Raw genomic sequence first — 22,013 nt, 5'->3', positions numbered from 1 at the left:
TGTCTTAATCTAGCGCTGTATGACTTTGCCACTTAGAAAATGTACTGTTGCCATGTTTAGGACTAATATTTTACCAAAGCACTTTTGCCTCAAAAGATTTCTGTATCTCTTTGCCTCTCTTCATCTCACCCCGTCTCTCTGCCTCTCTGTCTTTGTGTGCAAGTGTTGTTTTATTGGAGATTTGTTGGGTTTGCCAAACTCGGAAGTGAATGTATCGTGCACATGCTCGTGGCACTTTGTTTTATTGGATCTGAGATTTGTTTGGGTTTTCCAGGCTCAGAAGTGAATGTATATCGTGCACATGCACGTGGCACTTTGTTAAAATAATTCCGATTTTTGTATTCATGGTATTTGTTCTCAGGAAGACGCCATAATAAATGTTGAATATAAATTTGTGTCTCTTCGTAATTTCAAGTGTCATTTTCAACTTGGAGTAAAGTAATTAGTTTACTTGTAAGTTGTAACAGGTTGACAAAAACGCATTAGGTTTTGTTAAAGTGAAAAAAAGACTTTAAAAAATACTGTTTTATACATAATTTTGCTTTGTAGTTACTTAAAATATAAGCTTAAATAAAAGTGAAAATACAGGTTCATTCAAAGAGAATTTATGGTTTGGTTCAAATAAAAAATGTTCATTGGTTGGAAGGAGTTTCTTAACTTACGGTAACTTAAGATATAAGCTTAAACCAAAGTGAAAAAACGAATTAATGTAAAAAGAGTACATTGCTTTATTTAAAAAAAAATGATTTATTTATAATAAAAAATATTCATTGGTTGTGATAACTTATTTAATTTAAAGTAAGTGGATATATTTGCTTTGGAGAAGGGTAATTTTCAAGTTGAGAAGAAGTAAAATATTACTTGTAACAAGTTGAAGCAATTTTTTTACTTTGATCCAAAGCCTCAATTTTTACAGTGTATGATCAGAACAGCCTTTTTCCTAATCTAGGCTAAATTGTCTAATTGTGTTAATTTATGATATTTTGGCATGTTTAATTATCAATTTGCTGGGGAGCCCCTTAATGGCCCTTGTTGGTCCCCGGACCTCATGTTGAGAACCACTGACCTAGGCAACAACTGACATTGATATAATTAACCAACATGGCTCCAGTGTGATCTGGATATGGAGAGGACATGTGTAACCCTAAACAAAGGTGAGGATTGGACTAATTTCAGACAATGGCGACATTAACATAATAAATGTATTTGACAATCAGCGTGGTCATTTGCTCGTATAGGATTATACTGAAGCATCAATGAGCATTCGATCTTGGGAACCCATAAAAAAAAAGGAAAACAGCACCCTAGCAGTAATTATGGAGGTCTGGAACGATTTTTTAATTTCGGATATCTAAAATGGTAGTTTGTCCTAGTAAAAACTGCATTGTAGATATCTGAAAGAGTAGATCCTCCTAGTAAGAATTCAATTGTAGATATCCAGAATGTTGGTTTTAGATATCCAGAATGCAATTACTGATATCCGAAACTCAAAGCCCAATACACATGAATGGGAAAAGTGATGTCATTCCTCCTAGGAAGAATGACGTTTCGGATATCTCAAATGACAGTTCCTCCTAGGAGGAATGTCATTATGGATATCCGAAACGTTAGTTTTGACTAGGAAGAACTGAATTATAGATATCTACTATACACATCCAGTCTAGCGATTAAATGTTAAAACGGCTTGCCATACATGGGAGACATTCAGTTTCAACTTCACCCAGCTTTTCCGACACCACACTGACTGGTACTCTGACTTGCAGCTAATCACAACTACACTACAAATAATAAGTGTATATTATGTGAATAAGTATAATACTTACTTGGTTATCATATAGGGATATTAGAGTGATGCAGAATAGGCACAAAAGGTCTGATATTGGTCAGATTTAAGACCAGCTTCTAAATTACGCAAATCTTGACTAACAGGATATTTATCAAAAATATATTGATTATAATATATGGGTCATTTTGGACCCAATGACCGTCTGGACCTGATTTTTGGCGGATTGTGCCTTTAAGATGCTGCTTAGCGTCCAACCGTCTAAATCCCATAGCCTGGAGGAAGGCTAGTTAGGTTGTTGGTTTTCTATGAAGAAATACCCTTTAGGACAAACACAACAACAACAACAACAACAACAACAACACCACACTGCAGTGTGTGTGTGTGTGTGTGTGTGTGTGTGTGTGTGTGTGTGTGTGTGTGTGTGTGTGTGTGTGTGTGTGTGTGTGTGTGTGTGTGTGTGTGTGTGTGTGTGTTATGGAGCCATTTCAGGGCCAAAAGTATTGATCATTACCAAAGTGTGTAACCTTATAGATAGTGTGTAGCCTACATTCATAAACTTTATTAATTATGTTATTATTATGAACAACTGTTAATAAACATTTCCATACAAACAGCAGGATACAATACAAACAAATCAGGAAACAAAAAATAAATGTAAATGGTGAAGGTTGGTTAATATTATCAATTTAAACTGGAAAAAAAATTAACAATTAAAATATATATATACTGTAAAATAATATATGCTCAGAAATAATAGATAATAATAAAGTAAAGTCACATTGGCATCTGGTCCATAGCGTATGGACCAAAGCTACAGTAGTATATATATATATATATATATATATATATATATATATATATATATATATATATATATATATATATATATATATATATATATATATATATATATATTTATATATGAATACTCTCTACTTTTGGTACTTTAAGTACATTTTGATACAAATACTTTTGTGCTTTGACTCAAGTAAATTTTGAATTGAATTGAGTATTTCCATATTGCAGTATTGATACTTTTACGTAAGTAAAAAAAAAGTAGTACTTTTTCCACCACTGATAAACACATTTACGCAATCAGTTGCCAACGGCAACCAGACCAGCCAATCACAGCGCGGCCGTCCCTCCGGGCCATGGGACGGACAGAGTGGTAACGTCAGTGACGTCAGCTCGGGAGGAGGAAGCAGAAAGATTCCCGCAGATTCGATAAACCTTATCACCCAAAAGTCCATGTTTTAGAATCCTAATAAAACATCTTTTAACTTATTAAACCTTTACAGACAGCATGGTGGATGGATGGTAGATGTGATGAGGTTCACCAGAGACATTATCCGCCTCTTAGGACTGGGGAGCGGTAAGAAAACAACTACTTTATGACTTTATGACTTCAGATACTTTACCAACAAAACAGAGACAAGAAAGTTGTTGGTTCCGTTTAAAGTGTTCATAATGTCACTGATAATAATATATAATAATATAGAATAGAGAGAGGAAACGTTCTGCTGTAAAACGGATCCGTTGGTAAAAGTTTGACTTCATTATTTAGTGAAACATTGAAACAAAAGCAAATTCCGTTTCTCTCCATCAGGCTGAGAACTAACTAACTAAACTACACCCTGACTAACAAACTACACTCTAACACTACACTAACTAACTACACCCTGATGATCCGTTTGGTTACATTACACTCTGATACAACTTAATGTAACCAAATGGACCCGTTGACTGTCCGTTTGGTTACATTTGTAACCGTTTGGTTACATTACACTCTGATCCAACTGTGATCAGAGTGTAATGTAACCAAATGGACCCGTTGAGTGTCCGTTTGGTTACATTTGTAACCGTTTGGTTGTTACATTACACTCTGATCCAACTGTGATCAAAGTGTAATGTAACCAAATGGACCCGTAGTGTACAGTGTCTGTTTGGTTACATTTGTTACACTCAACAGTTACATTGTAACACGTTAGACCAGCAGACAGCAGTACATGTTTGTCTGAAGTAAAAGTATGAATGTAAATGTGTTATTTTACACTGATGGCTGTGAACTAAACAACTACACCCTGCTCTAGTTAGACCAGTTCAACTAATAACTCAGTCTCACAGTGTAATGTAACCAAACGGACCCTAAGTGTCCATTTGGTTACATTTGTTACTCTCAGGAGTTACATTGTAACATGTTTAGACCAGTCAGTCAAACTGATTCCAGTGTTTCAACCCTTTTCATTTCAAAGACCCAATTTAGTGTAAAGTAACTACGTACATTTACTAAGTACAATTTTGAGGTATTTTTTACTCTACTGTGCTTGTCAAGGTGGGGGTCCCCAGTTCAAATATCATTATTTTTGGGGGTCCCCAGTTCAAATGTGATTATTTTGGGGGGTCCCCAGTTCAAATGTGATTATTTTGGGGGGTCATGGGTCATGGCATGAAAAGGTTGAGAACCACTGAGTTAAATGATAGAGAACATTTTACTTTGTAGAGAGAGACAGACAACTAAACATATTTTACTGTGTAGAGACAACTAAACTAAACATATTTTACTGTGTAGAGACAGACAACTAAACATATTTTACTGTGTAGAGACAGACAACTAAACATATTTTACTGTGTAGAGACAGACAACTAAACATATTTTACTGTGTAGAGACAACTAAACATATTTTACTGTGTAGAGACAACTAAACTAAACATATTTTACTGTGTAGAGACAGACAACTAAACATATTTTACTGTGTAGAGACAGACAACTAAACATATTTTACTGTGTAGAGACAGACAACTAAACATATTTTACTGTGTAGAGACAGACAACTAAACATATTTTACTGTGTAGAGACAGACAACTAAACATATTTTACTGTGTAGAGACAGACAACTAAACATATTTTACTGTGTAGAGACAGACAACTAAACATATTTTACTGTGTAGAGACAACTAAACATATTTTACTGTGTAGAGACAGACAACTAAACATATTTTACTGTGTAGAGACAGACAACTAAACATATTTTACTGTGTAGAGACAACTAAACATATTTTACTGTGTAGAGACAACTAAACTAAACATATTTTACTGTGTAGAGACAACTAAACTAAACATATTTTACTGTGTAGAGACAGACAACTAAACATATTTTACTGTGTAGAGACAACTAAACATATTTTACTGTGTAGAGACAACTAAACTAAACATATTTTACTGTGTAGAGACAACTAAACTAAACATATTTTACTGTGTAGAGACAGACAACTAAACATATTTTACTGTGTAGAGACAACTAAACATATTTTACTGTGTAGAGACAACTAAACATATTTTGAATGGTAAAAAGACATTGTATAATAAATCCACCACAAAGAGCTTCACTGTTTGGTTGAATTATCTCAGCCCAACAATAAGAATGTGTGGAATAGTCCAGACTATTATTGAATGTTGTTTTCATAACAACAGTGTCTCCAATAGGTTGCATTAGAGCAGATCATATCAAACCAAACCTGCCCCAGTGTAGCTGCAGTCAGTCTGTAAGTTTCATGTCCGACCCGGGATTTGAACCCTGGACTCCCTGGACAGCAAACTTCTCCTGCTCTCTCAAGAGGGAATCCCTCTGGTCCAGGAGAGATATTGGATCTTTAGGCCTCAGGCAGAACTACTTACCAACCAGAAGCTGTCCTAAATGAGTCAATGAAAGAGTATGGAGTCCTAGTTATATAGTTTTAACATACTCTATCATACAGAGTGCTTAAAATAATGTTTTATTCATTAAAATCAGTTCTGGATTGCAGCTTTAAGTTGAGTCATTATTTGAGAGACACTGATTGGCCAATAGGAGCCATGCATAGCTTCATGTGTTCTATTTGTTTACATGTGTAGAGACACCGTGGTGGAACAGGTTATATTATAATGAGTCATTCTTTAAACCACATCAATGGCTGCCATCCATTCATGTGTTTGCATGTCTGTTACTATTTGCATGTTAAATGTTTACAGTGAAGAGCGTTTCTAGCAGACTACCGCAATACTTAGTAGTAGTTCCTTTTTCATGTCACTTTATTCAGACTATTAGACATAGGCTAGTAGAGGACAAGTTGGAGCATTAAGGTGGTTCCTTCCAGGCAGATAGTATAGAACTCCTTTCAGCCCCCCCCCCCCCACACTTTGATGTTTACAACAAGATACCGCTATGATTCCTTGATGTCTGATGGCCTTTGTGAGCCTTGGAGCTCCTTTGCATTGCAATGATTTGTTTTTAAATTACCAGCTTTGATTTGTCAGTTGCTTAGCCTGTAATATGCACTAAAAGGATGTTTAACTAGTTGAGCATGAAAGCACTATAGTCATTGCAGTACGTCACTTTTGTTCAGACCACTGATTCATTTTGTTTGACTCTGGCTGTGAGATTTATGTCATGTTTAATGTAAAGACGTCTTCTCTTTGGAGGGTCTCTGTAAGCACATGAGGAGGTACAGTATGGGGTCTGCTGGTGATACTGTAATGTTGCTGTATTTTGCATTCCTGTGGAAAGGTTTCACCTTTCAGCTCAACACTAATTTAGCCATACTTCTGAAGGGGAAGTAAAAGAGGACAACGATTCTTTTGTCCACAGATCATGGATCATTTATTTGTTAAGGACACACATTCCATTGTGATGAAGATGTAAGAAAAGCCTGATTGCTTTTTTGAAGCACTTGTGCCTCCTAGACATTCAAGTAGCCTAGTGGGCCAGGCATGGACAGCTGGAATTCCTTCCCCTGTCAAATCAATATGGTTGGAGACTCTTATCTCATGGCCAGGGGGGACAGGAGCCACTGTATTTACTCAAGTCTACAGCTGTGGCCCCCCTGGTGCAAGAAAGTGAACATAGAGCGGTGGGGCGCGTTGGTTGGTGCGATGTTGGGTGTTGACGAGCCTCTACAAATGTCTTCTAACAGGTTTCTGGAAAACTTATGTTGCTATATCAGTGGTGCTCAAACTATTTCATGTCAAGGACCCCCAAAATGATATGTATTTAGCTGCTGACCCCCATCTCAAAATATTTAGTTCCATGGACCCCCCAGAAGTAAAGATTTCAGTTACAAAATATATATATATTCAAAGATTTGCGCACATTTTCACGAAAAAAAAAAAAAGAAGTAGCAGCTCTACAAGCTCATTAAATGCCACGCTATGAGCTTGTAGATCTGCTATTTTTGAATAGCCAAAGTATAAAATAAAGGTTATAGTAAAGCTAAAATCTAAAATGAGACAGATGCGTTCCCGGTTTGAATGAGCGAGGGCCTAGGCTACATAATAATGACTAAACACATTTTGCAAATATACTAAAACCATTTTAAAAATAGGCGTCCATGTCATTGTAGGCAAACATTTTCAAAACATTTGAAAAAAAAGCAAAAAACAAATCGATCTACAGGCTCACATCACATCGTGACGCTTTGAGAGCTTGTGGAGCAAATTGCATGTAATGGCCTCTGATTTAGTGTTTCTGTGATCCTGATGGATGGGGAGATGGAGTTGGACAATGTTATAGTTTTTAGTTTTTACGTAATTGTGAAACATAAAACCACGATTTTTGATTCAGTTTTATTAATTGTACAGCCCTATTGTTGACGTGAAGATTTAAATGAATCTTTGTCATCTTCCTTCTGAGTCATTATTATTATTTCAGGTTTTTTGCATGTCATGACTGTAATGTTAGACTGAGGCAGACCCAGGTGAGAGAACGGAACGGAAGTGGCGTTCACAGATAGGCCCACACACACACACACACACACACACACACACACACACACACACACACACACACACACACACACACACACACACACACACACACACACACACACACACACACACACACACACACACACACACACACACACACACACAGGAGAGCTGTGATTACCACATCATTGTCTTGTGAGATGCGTCATGGGCTGAGTACCAATGTGTCACTTTGTCCTCGTCAGGAAATCTCTGGCTGAGCAGAAAGAAACTTGACACTATTATGCTTCCTGCCTGCACACACACACACACACACACACACACACACACACACACACACACACACACACACACACACACACACACACACACACACACACACACACACACACACACACACACACACACACACACACACACACACACACACACACACACACACACACACACACACACACACACAGTAACCTTAATGTGAATTCCCCTGAGAGAGCATTTGGTTCCATTTATACACAATTCTGAGTTAACCCGTTAAAACTGGGAACGCATCTGTGTAACCACTTTAATTGGTATATCTTATACTTTGTCCATTAAAAAATAGCAGATATAAAAGCTCATAGCGCTACAAGCTTGTAGATCTGCTATTTTAGAAAAATCTTCAAAATGTGTGAAAATCTTTGAATATATATGTTTTTAGTTAGTTTGGTTTACAAAAGACAACACATTTTTATCTCAAGTCTTTGCTTCTAGGGGGGTCCCTGTAACAACATATTTTGAGATGGGGGTCCCCGGCCAAATATATACGTATCATCTTGGGGGTCCTTGACATGAAAAAGTTTGAGAACCACATAATATATAGTGACATAGGTTTCTTCAAAAAACTGTTAGGATTTAGAAGACATTTGTAGAATCCCCCAGAAGAAAAGATTTGAGTTAAAAATGTTTGCTTTAAAAAATATATATTCAGAGATTTGCACACATTTTCAAGATTTTTCGAAAATTGCCAAAGAAATGTAAAATGACAAGAGATGCGTCTGGATCAGGAAAACGTCAGGATTTGACTGTGTGCTGGTGCAGTGTTTGGCTCTTCTCTCTCCATCCCATGAGGGAGCTTAAGTCACTAAGGACACATGTACACTAAGGACACATAAGGACACATGTACACTAAGGACACATAAGGATACATGTACACTAAGGATTTGACTGTATGCTGGTGCAGTGTTTGGCTCTTCCCTCTCCATCCCATGAGGGAGCTTAAGTCAACTGCTGTGTTCTGGATCCCAGCTACTAACCACACCCTTCCAGTCCAGAGAACGCTGATTGTTTTTTATGTCCATATTCAGACGCTGAAATTGCTTGAGAAAAGACACGGTGTGTTCTGATATAGCCAGTGGTGTAAAGTAACATTAAGTACATTTACTCAAGTACTGTACTTAAGTACAAATTCAAGGTATTTACTTTATTGGAGTATTTCCAGTTTTCAGTACTTTGACTTCTACCCCACTACATCTCAGAGGCAAATATTGTACTTTTACTCCACTACGATGATTATTGCAGAACATACAGTAACCACTTCAGCCCTATATGCATTTCAGCCATTTGAAAATAGCCGATCTATAAGCTCACAATGCGTCGCATTGTGAGCTTATAGATCGGCTATTTTCAAAACATTTGTATACATTTTATGTTAGAAAACTTTGGACATTCTGCATAATGAGTACTTTTAAGTAAATGTTGATACCAATACTTTTGTACTTTTACTGAAGTACATTTTGAATTCCGGACTTTTACTTGTAACAGAGTATTTCTACATTACAGTATTGATACTTTTACTTAAGTAAATCATTTGAGTACTTTTACCACCACTGGATGTAGCCTAGTTCAGATCTGAGAGAGTCAGGCCTAGGGCAGTGGAAAAATCAGCAGAGTAAACATCCCCCCCCCCCCCCCCCCTTTGACCAAAGAGTGGCATAGAGCTGGAGTTGGTCTGACCCCAAACTTAAGTAGTTTGTGTTCTTTGTGCGTTTGTGTTGTTCAGATCAGATCTGGGGCTTTTTGCAAGGAACTCATGACATCATGTTTTCCTGGCCCCACCCAATTATCATGGATCATTTAGATTTTACCATTCAACTGTAAGAGCTTATGACACTTTGTGATTCAATAGAAACATATGAATAGACGTGGTCTTTGCCATCATAAACAGTCTATTGGTAATATTTCCTGTCTGTGTTTCTTTACCCGCCGTTTGAAGTTTGTCATCTGCTCATAGACGTAGGCTAGGCCTGGAGAGCTTTACTGTAAATCACCTCCTTCAGATGAAGCACACTTTTATATAATGAAGTTTATTGTTCATCTAGAAAATATCCCTTACATTTGTTTCTGTATTCTGTATTTTCTGTCCTCTCAGGTTGTAGTTAATTTATTATTATTAATATTTTGCATATTGCTAATTGCACAGAGCAGCAGCCAGATGTATATGTTGTTCAGTAGATATGACTGCTTGTATTGACTGATGAAAAAGTTGCCATGTTGTGTAGTAATATAGAAAAGTGTGATGCATCGCGATGAATCGTTGAATTGAATCGAATTATTACATTGTTAATCGTAATGGAATTGAATCGTTACCTGGTGAATCGTAATGAATGAATGAATGAATGAATCTTTATTTGTCACTCTCTCCATGTACATACATACAAGAATGAAATATCGTTCCCCCTCAGTCACTAGCAGTGTAACATAAAACATACAACATCAAGCCTATCTAAAACCATAAAAGACCCAGACTAAAACAGCATACAACCATAAAAACAGCATAAACAAACATTTAAAAAACCCAATATGTATTGACGTGCAATCCATCTAGAAAAAAGCTACCAACACAGCACGTCAGTAGGTATGGTAGGTAAAGTGCCATTGTGCAATCCAGCATAGTCTTAGTAAAGTGCTGTTATGCATTTCAAAAGTGCAATATCACATCATGTCCAGTCAAGCACAATCGCATCATTTTAGATTATGGAATTGAATGGTGAGTAGCACCTCTAGTAGATCGTCTATTTTCGGCAAATGTTCAACCCCAGAATATGTACGCTTGGGCAGTCCTTCTCAACCTATTCCAGCCGCAACCCCCCCAAAATTTGAGCTGGGGACCCCCCAGATAAATATTGTGAAAATATCAGATCTACAAGCTCACAACGCCGCAGAGTTAGACTTTTCTGAGGTTGATGTTACTGGTCTGAGTGTGTTGAATGGAACAGCCTGTTCTTAAGCTGTAGCCTACTTTCAGCTCACGCTGAACCTCTCTCTTTTGTAGGAAGATACGGTTCCTTTGTGATTTCCTGATTCTGCTGGCGACCACTGAAAGGTTTTTGCGGTATAGATAGAGGCAGAAGAGGAGTTGCCTGCTCTATCACGGATCACATGTACCCTATCACTGTCTCATTACCCTATCACTGTCTCATTACCCTATTTATATTTATTTATATCCACCTGTTTCCTAGGCTTTTCACTGTGTTCCACTTCCTGTCTTTTGATCCAATGAAATCCAATGAAACCGGTCAGATGACTAATGATATCCAATGAAATCCGACAGGAAGTGGAAAACACACAGCCAAGAAACCGGTGAATAAGATTGTGGAATTGTTGTCTGTCTGGAGAGACTAAGCCCTGGGGTATTCTGGTTAACTAAGTATAGAGTTGAAGACTTAAACCCTACTGTATGTACTTAGCATTCTTAGCCACTTCATGCCATGAACCTTTAAGTGGTTAAGATTAAGAATGCTTAGGATACAGCTTTTCACATGTATGGGTCAAGCTGTGTGTGAAGTTCTCATTTGCTTTCTGTCTTCAATATATTAAGACCGGGAATGCATCTGTGTCATTTCTAGATTTCTTTGGCTATTCTAAAATAGCAGATATACAAGCTCATAGCGGCAACATTTGTGCAAATCTTTGAATATACATATTTTTTAAAGCGAATATTTGTAACTCAAATCTTTGCTTCTGGGGGATTCTACAAATGTCTTCTAAATCAGTTTTTTGGAAATAAATGTTGCTTTTTCATGTCAAAGCCCACCCAAAATAATATGTATTTGGCCGTGGACCCCCATCTCAAAATATTTTGTTCCAGGAACCCCCTAGAAGCAAAACATTTTCACGAATAAAAAAACAAGCTCATAGCGTGGCACTCGGCGCCGTGCTATGAGCTTGTAGATCTGCTATTTTTGAATAGCCAAAGAAATCTAAAAATGATACACAGGTGCGTTCCCGGTCTTAATGTATTAATGAATGTAAGCGTTCTTGAAATCATACATGTTTGAACAAATGACACAGGGTTCACAGCAGGGCTAAAACCATGACCACAATTATTTAGCTTAACACTGTAACCATGGTTATTGATAATTACAATCATTGATAATGATGATATTTGAGGGATATTTTCTCTTCTTAAAGTCTTTGTGTCACTCTCTATGTTTATCAGTCCCACATGTTTTGGTCATAATGGTATTTGTAATGTTCCCTTGTGGTTGGTTTATTGTGTTCTCTGTGAGGGTGAGATGGTTGTACAATGTTCTGGTCAATAAGCCTTGTGTAATGCTGACCGCTGACAGCTGACCAAATTAAATGTTTGAATGAAGTGCCAAGTTTCACAATGGCAGAGCGTCATTCTTAAACATAAAATGGTGATTTCTGACTTTAAATGTATTGCTCAGCCCTTGTGCATAGAGCTTCTGACCTGTGACCTCGCTGGGATTTCAGACTGTTCTGTATTTTTTTTACAGTGGTTCTCAACCAGTGGTCCTGGGACCACCAGTGGTCCTTGAGGGGGTTCCAGGTGGTCCCCAGCTAAATGATGGGAGAGTTGGTAACCAAATGGACCCTTATAGATCTTTAGCTCTTGATAGTGTAAAATGAAACCAAATGTGGTTTCATTTTACTCTCTCAAGAGGTAAATTGTTGTTAAACATCTGCATTACTTAATTTGTTTCTGTGGCTCAAATGCAGAATAAATAATGGACCTTGATATGAAAAAGGTTTAAAACCACTGCTAGAAGAACAAAGGACTGGGCCTGGGAGCCTCAGTGGTCCTTGACGGGGGTTCCAGGGCCCCCTAGCTAAATGATTGATGGTGGACAAATTTAACCACATGGTCCATTTTGTTGCATTTGTGCACTCACACTTTGATGTGTCGTGGTGTGTGTTTTCTCCAACAGCCCCCCCTGTCCAACAGGAGATGGACTGCGGCGCTGCTACCCATGAACCCGTCCTACATGAGGCCACTCTGTCACAGGTAAACACTCTGTCACACTCTGTCACACTCTGTCACAGGTAAACACTCTGTCACACTCTGTCACACAGGTAAACACTCTGTCACAGGTAAACACTCTGTCACACTCTGTCACACTCTGTCACACTCTGTCACACTCTGTCACACAGGTAAACACTCTGTCACAGGTAAACACTCTGTCACACTCTGTCACACTGTGTCACAGGTAAACACTCTGTCACACTCTGTCACAGGTAAACACTCTGTCACACTCTGTCACACAGGTAAACACTCTGTCACACTCTGTCACAGGTAAACACTCTGTCACACTCTGTCACAGGTAAACACTCTGTCACACTCTGTCACACAGGTAAACACTCTGTCACAGGTAAACACTCTGTCACACTCTGTCACACTCTGTCACACAGGTAAACACTCTGTCACAGGTAAACACTCTGTCACAGGTAAACACTCTGTCACACTCTGTCACACAGGTAAACACTCTGTCACAGGTAAACACTCTGTCACACTCTGTCACACTCTGTCACACAGGTAAACACTCTGTCACAGGTAAACACTCTGTCACAGGTAAACACTCTGTCACACTCTGTCACACAGGTAAACACTCTGTCACAGGTAAACACTCTGTCACAGGTAAACACTCTGTCACACTCTGTCACACAGGTAAACACTCTGTCACAGGTAAACACTCTGTCACACTCTGTCACACTCTGTCACACAGGTAAACACTCTGTCACAGGTAAACACTCTGTCACAGGTAAACACTCTGTCACACAGGTAAACACTCTGTCACAGGTAAACACTCTGTCACACTCTGTCACACTCTGTCACAGGTAAACACTCTGTCACAGGTAAACACTCTGTCACAGGTAAACACTCTGTCACACTCTGTCACACTCTGTCACACTCTGTCACACTCTGTCACACTCTGTCACAGGTAAACACTCTGTCACAGGTAAACACTCTGTCACAGGTAACACTCTGTCACAGGTAACACTCTGTCACAGGTAAACACTCACAGGTAAACACTCTGTCACACAGGTAAACACTCTGTCACACAGGTAAACACTCTGTCACAGGTAAACACTCTGTCACACTCTGTCACACTCTGTCACACAGGTAAACACTCTGTCACAGGTAAACACTCTGTCACAGGTAAACACTCTGTCACACAGGTAAATAGTAGGGGTGTAACGATAAGTTTTAACAACGATTCGATACGTATCACGATACTTGGTTGTCGATACGATATATGAACGATACAGGTTCATTTAGAACCATACGATACGTTTCCATTCAGTGATTTAGTCGATACGATACATGAACGATACAGGACAGGTTAATTTAGAACCATACGATTTGATTCAATGATTTAAAATCGATATAGTAACTATTTATTTACCCCAAAATTCTGTGTGAAAAATAAATACCTGGATACTGGATCCCTCTTTCCCTTTTTTTCTTAGTATTGATAAAATTGATTATTTGCATTGCAGAACGATTCGATACGATACAAAGTCAAACGATACGATATTTAGCTGTTTGCATATCGATATAGTAGATCGTTGAAAATTCAAAACGGTTTTCCGATGCAGTTACTATATCGTTACACCTCTACTAAATAGTGTTGATTTTGGCGGTGACTTGATGGGGTCGTAATGGCTGATTTTACACTTGGTTGCATGCTGAAAATAGCAGATCTACAAGCTCACTGTGAGCTTGTAGATCTGCTATGTTCAGAGCGCAACACCCGGGTGCAACCAAACGTAAAATGACTTGTCTTTTAGTTCTACTGGATCTCTTCTCCACTAGATCCCTCACTAACATTTTAGTCTAGTTTTTATTTGTTGACGATATTGTCAATGTATTTAGTCTTAGTTTTAGTCATCTTAGCTTAGTTTATATTTAGTTTATATTTAGTTTTTATGTAGTTTTCGTCAGTGAAAAAGGTCGACCAACATTTTTCGTCATAGTTTTAGTCGACGAAATGAACACTGCAGGAAACCACCACGATATGAATGAATTACAGTTTTACCATATTAGTGTAGGACCTGTTATACTGCACTGACAATATACAATATAAAATGTTTAAATGTTGACTGTGTGTGTGTGTGTGTGTGTGTGTGTGTGTGTGTGTGTGTGTGTGTGTGTGTGTGTGTGTGTGTGTGTGTGTGTGTGTGTGTGTGTGTGTGTGTGTGTGTGTGTGTGTGTGTGTGTGTGTAGGACACACTGAATGGGGAGGAGGGTTTGAGCGAGGAGGAGAAAGTGAAACGGCGAGCGGAGCGGCGCAGAGCTAAGAGAAAGGTACACACACGCACACGCACACATACACACACATGCACACATACACACACACACATACATACATACATACACATACTGTGTATATATATATACACACACACACACACACACACACACACACACACACACACACACACACACACACACACACACACACGCTTGTGACTTTTACAGCCTTCACAATTTGCATATCATATCATATCAGGGAATCAAGTTCACACAGAGGTAAAGAATATAATGTATGTGGTCCAAGCAGTTATGTTACATTTTTATGTGTGTGTGTGTGTGTGTGTGTGTGTGTGTGTGTGTGTGTGTGTGTGTGTGTGTGTGTGTGTGTGTGTGTGTGTGTGTGTGTGTGTGTGTGTGTGTGTGTGTGTGTGTGTGTGTGTGTGTGTGTGTGTGTGTGTGTGTGTACAGCGGCGTCGGGCGCGTAAGAAGAAGAAGGAGCAGGTTAAACCCAGTGGGAATGCTGATCAGGTAATTCAATAATAACAGAACATGGCCTTTTGGGGATTATATCTGCATGTCTATCTGTCTATAAACCTGTGTGTGTGTGTGTGTGTGTGTGTGTGTGTGCGTGTGTGTGTGTGTGTGTGTGTAAAAACATCATTTGAGATGTTGAAAATATGCTTATTTTCAAAGCTTTTCTTTTAACAATGTTGAAAATGATGATCTACAATGATGTCCTGTGTGTTTCTCCGTGGCTTCTTCCCCTTTTAAACTGGACCAACTGTCAAATTAAGGAAGTTCACAGAAAACCTGTGAGATGTACTTTCCCAGACATACAGACATAATTCACATTTCCGTTTTGTCCAGACATATTGTGCTATCACTTTTAAAGTGTGGGATTTTAACCCACAAAATGCATCACAAAACGCATCTGTGTAATTTTAAGATGTATTTGACAATTCAAAAATGGCAGATATACATGCTCATAGCGCGGGACAGAGTGCCGTGCTATGAGCTTGTAAATCTGCTAAAAAAAAATTCTGGCAAATCTTTGAATATACGTTTTTTTTTTTAAAGCGAACATTTGTAACTCAAATCTTTGCTTCTGGGGGATTCTACAAATGTCTTCTAAATCCTATAATATTATCTTATGTTGATATACATCAGTGGTTCTTTTTTCATGTCAAGGACCTCCGAAAATGATATGCATTTGGCCACGGACCCCCATCTCAAAATATGTTGTTCCAGGGACCCCCAGCAGAAGCAAAGATTTGAGTTACAAATGTTCGCTTTAAGAAATATATATATTCAAAGATTTGCACACATTTTCCACGATTTTTCAAAAAATAGAATCTTTTTACAAGCTCATAGATGAGCTGGAGCCATGAGCTTGTAGATCTGCTATTTTTGAATAGCCAAAGTATAAAATAATGGCTTAAGTGGTTACACAGTATAAATACGTTAAGTCATTCATATACTGTTAGCCCAATGCTACCCCACAGCACTGTCCTCTGGTTCTACTCATAATGTCTTGTCTGTCCTCTGGTTCTACTCATAATGTCTTGTCTTTACATGGTTCTCTGGCTCTACTCATAATGTCTTGTCTCTACATGGGCCTGTCCTCTGGTTCTACTCATAATGTCTGGCCTGCTGCACAACAGGAGGACGATGATGATGATAGTGAGGATGATGAAGATGTCGGTGCAGACTCTGGTCTGGATGGGAGTGACTCTGAGGCAGAATCTGCTGTAGAACCGGTGAAAGACGTCCAAAAAGTGGAGCGACCGGCCATGAAATGTGTCCCTGCTCCAGCCAACGCTCCTCCAGCTACCAGAGGACCCCAGAAGACCCAAGCCAGACGACCCACTGAAGAGGTACTGTACTGTATGTCTGTGTGTCCTCTTCTAGGGGTGTGGGAATAAAACTTTAATCACCATTCTCATGTTGGACGATTCAGAATCCATTCTCACTTTCCAAAAAAATCGTTTTTTTTAGTTTAATTTTGTATTTTATTGTATTTTATTTTTTTCAGTATTCTTGCATAATTACATTTTGAATCGGGGGAAAAAAACGTTTTTGAATTGAGAATCGTTTGTTTTGAAAACATCTGGAAAAATCGGAATCACGACCCCAAGAATCTGAATGGAATGGAATAGTGAGATAGAGGATTCACAGCCCTATTGACTGCCAATGACGTAGATCATACATTGGCAACTGGCTGCCCGGGGGCCACACCTTCACTTAATGTGGCCCACAGGTTAATATCATAACACTGATATATTATTGATCTCAGCTGTTACGATTCTAAACATTCAAACATGACCCGCTTTATATTATTAGTAGCTTAATGACTAGTATTAACATTCTATTGTCTTTTTTATGTCCAATGTATTTGTATTTAAGTTCATAAAGTTAACATAAGTATAACTAAATGCATTTGAAATTAAATGTTACTTTTCAGGATTCCAATTAAAAATAGCTAAAAAAAAATTAGGATTCCAATTAAAAAGCAGTAGATCTACAAGCTCAAAACGCGACGCGGCGCGTTTTGAGTTTGTAGATTTGCTATTTTTTCTATTTTGTGTGACATAGAATGGAGAAGTACGGCATTCATTTATGAAAAAAAGTTCAAATACAGAGATAAGAGGTGTCTGCCCAACAGTATATGCAATGTGTCCCTCTGGAGTGAGTGTGTAAATATAGTGTTCCTCTGGAGTGAGTGTGTAAATATAGTGTCCCTCTGGAGTGAGTGTGTAAATATAGTGTCCCTCTGGAGTGAGTGTGTAAATATAGTGTCCCTCTGGAGTGAGTGTGTAAATATAGTGTCCCTCTGGAGTGAGTGTGTAAATATAGTGTCCCTCTGGAGTGAGTGTGTAAATATAGTGTCCCTCTGGAGTGAGTGTGTAAATATAGTGGCCCTCTGGAGTGAGTGTGTAAATATAGTGTCCCTCTGGAGTGAGTGTGTAAATATAGTGTCCCTCTGGAGTAAGTGTGTAAATATAGTGTCCCTCTGGAGTGAGTGTGTAAATATAGTGTCCCTCTGGAGTGAGTGTGTAAATATAGTGGCCCTCTGGAGTGAGTGTGTAAATATAGTGTCCCTCTGGAGTGAGTGTGTAAATATAGTGGCCCTCTGGAGTGAGTGTGTTAATATAGTGTCCCTCTGGAGTGAGTGTGTAAATATAGTGTCCCTCTGGAGTGAGTGTGTAAATATAGTGTCCCTCTGGAGTGAGTGTGTAAATATAGTGTCCCTCTGGAGTGAGTGTGTAAATATAGTGTCCCTCTGGAGTGAGTGTGTAAATATAGTGTCCCTCTGGAGTGAGTGTGTAAATATAGTGTCCCTCTGGAGTGAGTGTGTAAATATAGTGTCCCTCTGGAGTGACTGTGTTAATATAGTGTTCCTCTGGAGTGAGTGTGTTAATATAGTGTCCCTCTGGAGTGAGTGTATAAATATAGTGTCCCTCTGGAGTGACTGTGTAAATATAGTGTCCCTCTGGAGTGAGTGTGTAAATATAGTGTCCCTCTGGAGTGACTGTGTAAATATAGTGTCCCTCTGGAGTGACTGTGTAAATATAGTGTCCCTCTGGAGTGACTGTGTAAATATAGTGTCCCTCTGGAGTGACTGTGTAAATATAGTGTCCCTCTGGAGTGAGTGTGTAAATATAGTGTCCCTCTGGAGTGAGTGTGTAAATATAGTGTCCCTCTGGAGTGACTGTGTAAATATAGTGTCCCTCTGGAGTGAGTGTGAAATATAGTGTTCCTCTGGAGTGACTGTGTAAATATAGTGTCCCTCTGGAGTGACTGTGTAAATATAGTGTCCCTCTGGAGTGACTGTGTAAATATAGTGTCCCTCTGGAGTGAGTGTGTAAATATAGTGTCCCTCTGGAGTGACTGTGTAAATATAGTGTCCCTCTGGAGTGAGTGTGAAATATAGTGTTCCTCTGGAGTGAGTGTGTAAATATAGTGTCCCTCTGGAGTGAGTGTGTAAATATAGTGTCCCTCTGGAGTGAGTGTGTAAATATAGTGTTCCTCTGGAGTGAGTGTGTAAATATAGTGTCCCTCTGGAGTGAGTGTGTAAATATAGTGTCCCTCTGGAGTGAGTGTGTAAATATAGTGTCCCTCTGGAGTGAGTGTGTAAATATAGTGTCCCTCTGGAGTGAGTGTGTAAATATAGTGTTCCTCTGGAGTGAGTGTGTAAATATAGTGTCCCTCTGGAGTGAGTGTGTAAATATAGTGTCCCTCTGGAGTGAGTGTGTAAATATAGTGTCCCTCTGGAGTGAGTGTGTAAATATAGTGTTCCTCTGGAGTGAGTGTGTAAATATAGTGTCCCTCTGGAGTGAGTGTGTAAATATAGTGTCCCTCTGGAGTGAGTGTGTAAATATAGTGTCCCTCTGGAGTGAGTGTGTAAATATAGTGTCCCTCTGGAGTGACTGTGTAAATATAGTGTCCCTCTGGAGTGACTGTGTAAATATAGTGTCCCTCTGGAGTGAGTGTGAAATATAGTGTTCCTCTGGAGTGAGTGTGTAAATATAGTGTCCCTCTGGAGTGAGTGTGTAAATATAGTGTCCCTCTGGAGTGAGTGTGTAAATATAGTGTTCCTCTGGAGTGAGTGTGTAAATATAGTGTCCCTCTGGAGTGAGTGTGTAAATATAGTGTCCCTCTGGAGTGAGTGTGTAAATATAGTGTCCCTCTGGAGTGAGTGTGTAAATATAGTGTCCCTCTGGAGTGAGTGTGTAAATATAGTGTCCCTCTGGAGTGAGTGTGTAAATATAGTGTTCCTCTGGAGTAAGTGTGTAAATATAGTGTCCCTCTGGAGTAAGTGTGTAAATATAGTGTCCCTCTGGAGTGAGTGTGTAAATATAGTGTCCCTCTGGAGTAAGTGTGTAAATATAGTGTCCCTCTGGAGTGAGTGTGTAAATATAGTGTCCCTCTGGAGTAAGTGTGTAAATATAGTGTCCCTCTGGAGTGAGTGTGTAATATAGTGTTCCTCTGGAGTGAGTGTGTAAATATAGTGTCCCTCTGGAGTGACTGTGAAACATAGTGTCCCTCTGGAGTGACTGTGAAACATAGTGTCCCTCTGGAGTGAGTGTGTAAATATAGTGTCCCTCTGGAGTGAGTGTGTAAATATAGTGTCCCTCTGGAGTGACTGTGAAACATAGTGTCCCTCTGGAGTGAGTGTGTAAATATAGTGTCCCTTTGGAGTGAGTGTGTAAATATAGTGTCCCTCTGGAGTGAGTGTGTAAATATAGTGTCCCTCTGGAGTAAGTGTGTAAATATAGTGTCCCTCTGGAGTGAGTGTGTAAATATAGTGTTCCTCTGGAGTAAGTGTGTAAATATAGTGTCCCTCTGGAGTAAGTGTGTAAATATAGTGTCCCTCTGGAGTGAGTGTGTAATATAGTGTTCCTCTGGAGTGAGTGTGTAAATATAGTGTTCCTCTGGAGTAAGTGTGTAAATATAGTGTCCCTCTGGAGTAAGTGTGTAAATATAGTGTCCCTCTGGAGTGAGTGTGTAAATATAGTGTTCCTCTGGAGTAAGTGTGTAAATATAGTGTCCCTCTGGAGTAAGTGTGTAAATATAGTGTCCCTCTGGAGTGAGTGTGTAAATATAGTGTCCCTCTGGAGTAAGTGTGTAAATATAGTGTCCCTCTGGAGTGAGTGTGTAAATATAGTGTCCCTCTGGAGTAAGTGTGTAAATATAGTGTCCCTCTGGAGTGAGTGTGTAATATAGTGTTCCTCTGGAGTGAGTGTGTAAATATAGTGTCCCTCTGGAGTGACTGTGAAACATAGTGTCCCTCTGGAGTGACTGTGAAACATAGTGTCCCTCTGGAGTGAGTGTGTAAATATAGTGTCCCTCTGGAGTGAGTGTGTAAATATAGTGTCCCTCTGGAGTGACTGTGTAAATATAGTGTCCCTCTGGAGTAAGTGTGTAAATATAGTGTCCCTCTGGAGTGAGTGTGTAAATATAGTGTCCCTCTGGAGTGAGTGTGTAAATATAGTGGCCCTCTGGAGTGAGTGTGTAAATATAGTGTTCCTCTGGAGTGAGTGTGTAAATATAGTGTCCCTCTGGAGTGAGTGTGTAATATAGTGTTCCTCTGGAGTGAGTGTGTAAATATAGTGTTCCTCTGGAGTGAGTGTGAAATATAGTGTTCCTCTGGAGTGAGTGTGTAAATATAGTGTTCCTCTGGAGTGAGTGTGTAAATATAGTGTCCCTCTGGAGTGAGTGTGAAAATATAGTGTCCCTCTGGAGTGAGTGTGAAACATATTGGCCCTCTCCATCATCAAAGTTGCATCACCCCTGACGTAGATCATCTCAAATCCAACGCTTGAATGCCATGGATGTAAATCTACGTCATCATGGTGTTTTCAGTGATTATGCTAGAGGGCGCTCTTCGCTGCTTTGACTTCCAGAGAAGGATAGACCCTATAACATTCATTCAAAAAGACATTTCCAAAGAAGGAGGTCAGGTTTAAAGTGGATTTTCTTCCGTCTCCCCACAGGAACCAGAGTGGGACATAAGCAGTGCCTTCTTTGCTAACGCTGCTAGCCATATCAAACCCAAAGGCTCAAACCGCCGGTCCAAAGAGAACAAGGAGAACGAGGCCAGGAGAGGAGAGGTGAAATACATGTTGATCTAATATTGTGGGTATTCTGCCCTTATACCATGGATCTGTACAGTACTAGACAGATAACGAGAAATCCACATCTCCAAAAAAGAGGACAAGGCGTAACTTTTCTTGTGCTTTACTTGAAGAATGTCAGATTTACATCCGTAAAAAGACAATAGTTTAACACAGAAAATAGTGTGTAGGCAGGAGGTAACAAAACTGTGTGGCTGAAGCAGTGTGACTGTTTCTTGTGGTTGTGGAAAGTATCACACCTGCTATTTAACTACTGTGATTGCACTGTCACACCTGTTACTACTTCAGTTATGATCAAATTACCAAAAACAGCC

The 22,013-nt window shown here is 39.2% G+C and overlaps 1 protein-coding gene across 1 annotated transcript in view; it reads left to right on the top strand.

Moving 5' to 3' along the window:
• The first annotated feature begins 2,993 nt into the window (after nt 1-2,993).
• The window catches only part of LOC311059155 (uncharacterized protein), a 30,940-nt gene continuing 11,920 nt past the window's right edge, over nt 2,994-22,013 (top strand). The window contains exons 1-6 of the mRNA XM_084076839.1: nt 2,994-3,158; nt 12,738-12,814; nt 15,035-15,115; nt 15,533-15,592; nt 16,726-16,938; nt 21,559-21,675. Coding sequence (XP_083932965.1) covers nt 3,101-3,158; nt 12,738-12,814; nt 15,035-15,115; nt 15,533-15,592; nt 16,726-16,938; nt 21,559-21,675 — 606 coding nt within the window. The 5' untranslated portion in view covers nt 2,994-3,100. The remainder of the gene's footprint in view (nt 3,159-12,737; nt 12,815-15,034; nt 15,116-15,532; nt 15,593-16,725; nt 16,939-21,558; nt 21,676-22,013) is intronic.

Source organism: Gymnoscopelus microlampas (genome assembly GCF_963454915.1).
Source record: "Gymnoscopelus microlampas genome assembly, chromosome: 13".
Classification (NCBI taxonomy): Eukaryota; Metazoa; Chordata; class Actinopteri; order Myctophiformes; family Myctophidae; genus Gymnoscopelus; species Gymnoscopelus microlampas.
Note: the sequence above shows the minus strand (reverse complement) of the source record. Positions and strands in the feature narration are given on the sequence as shown.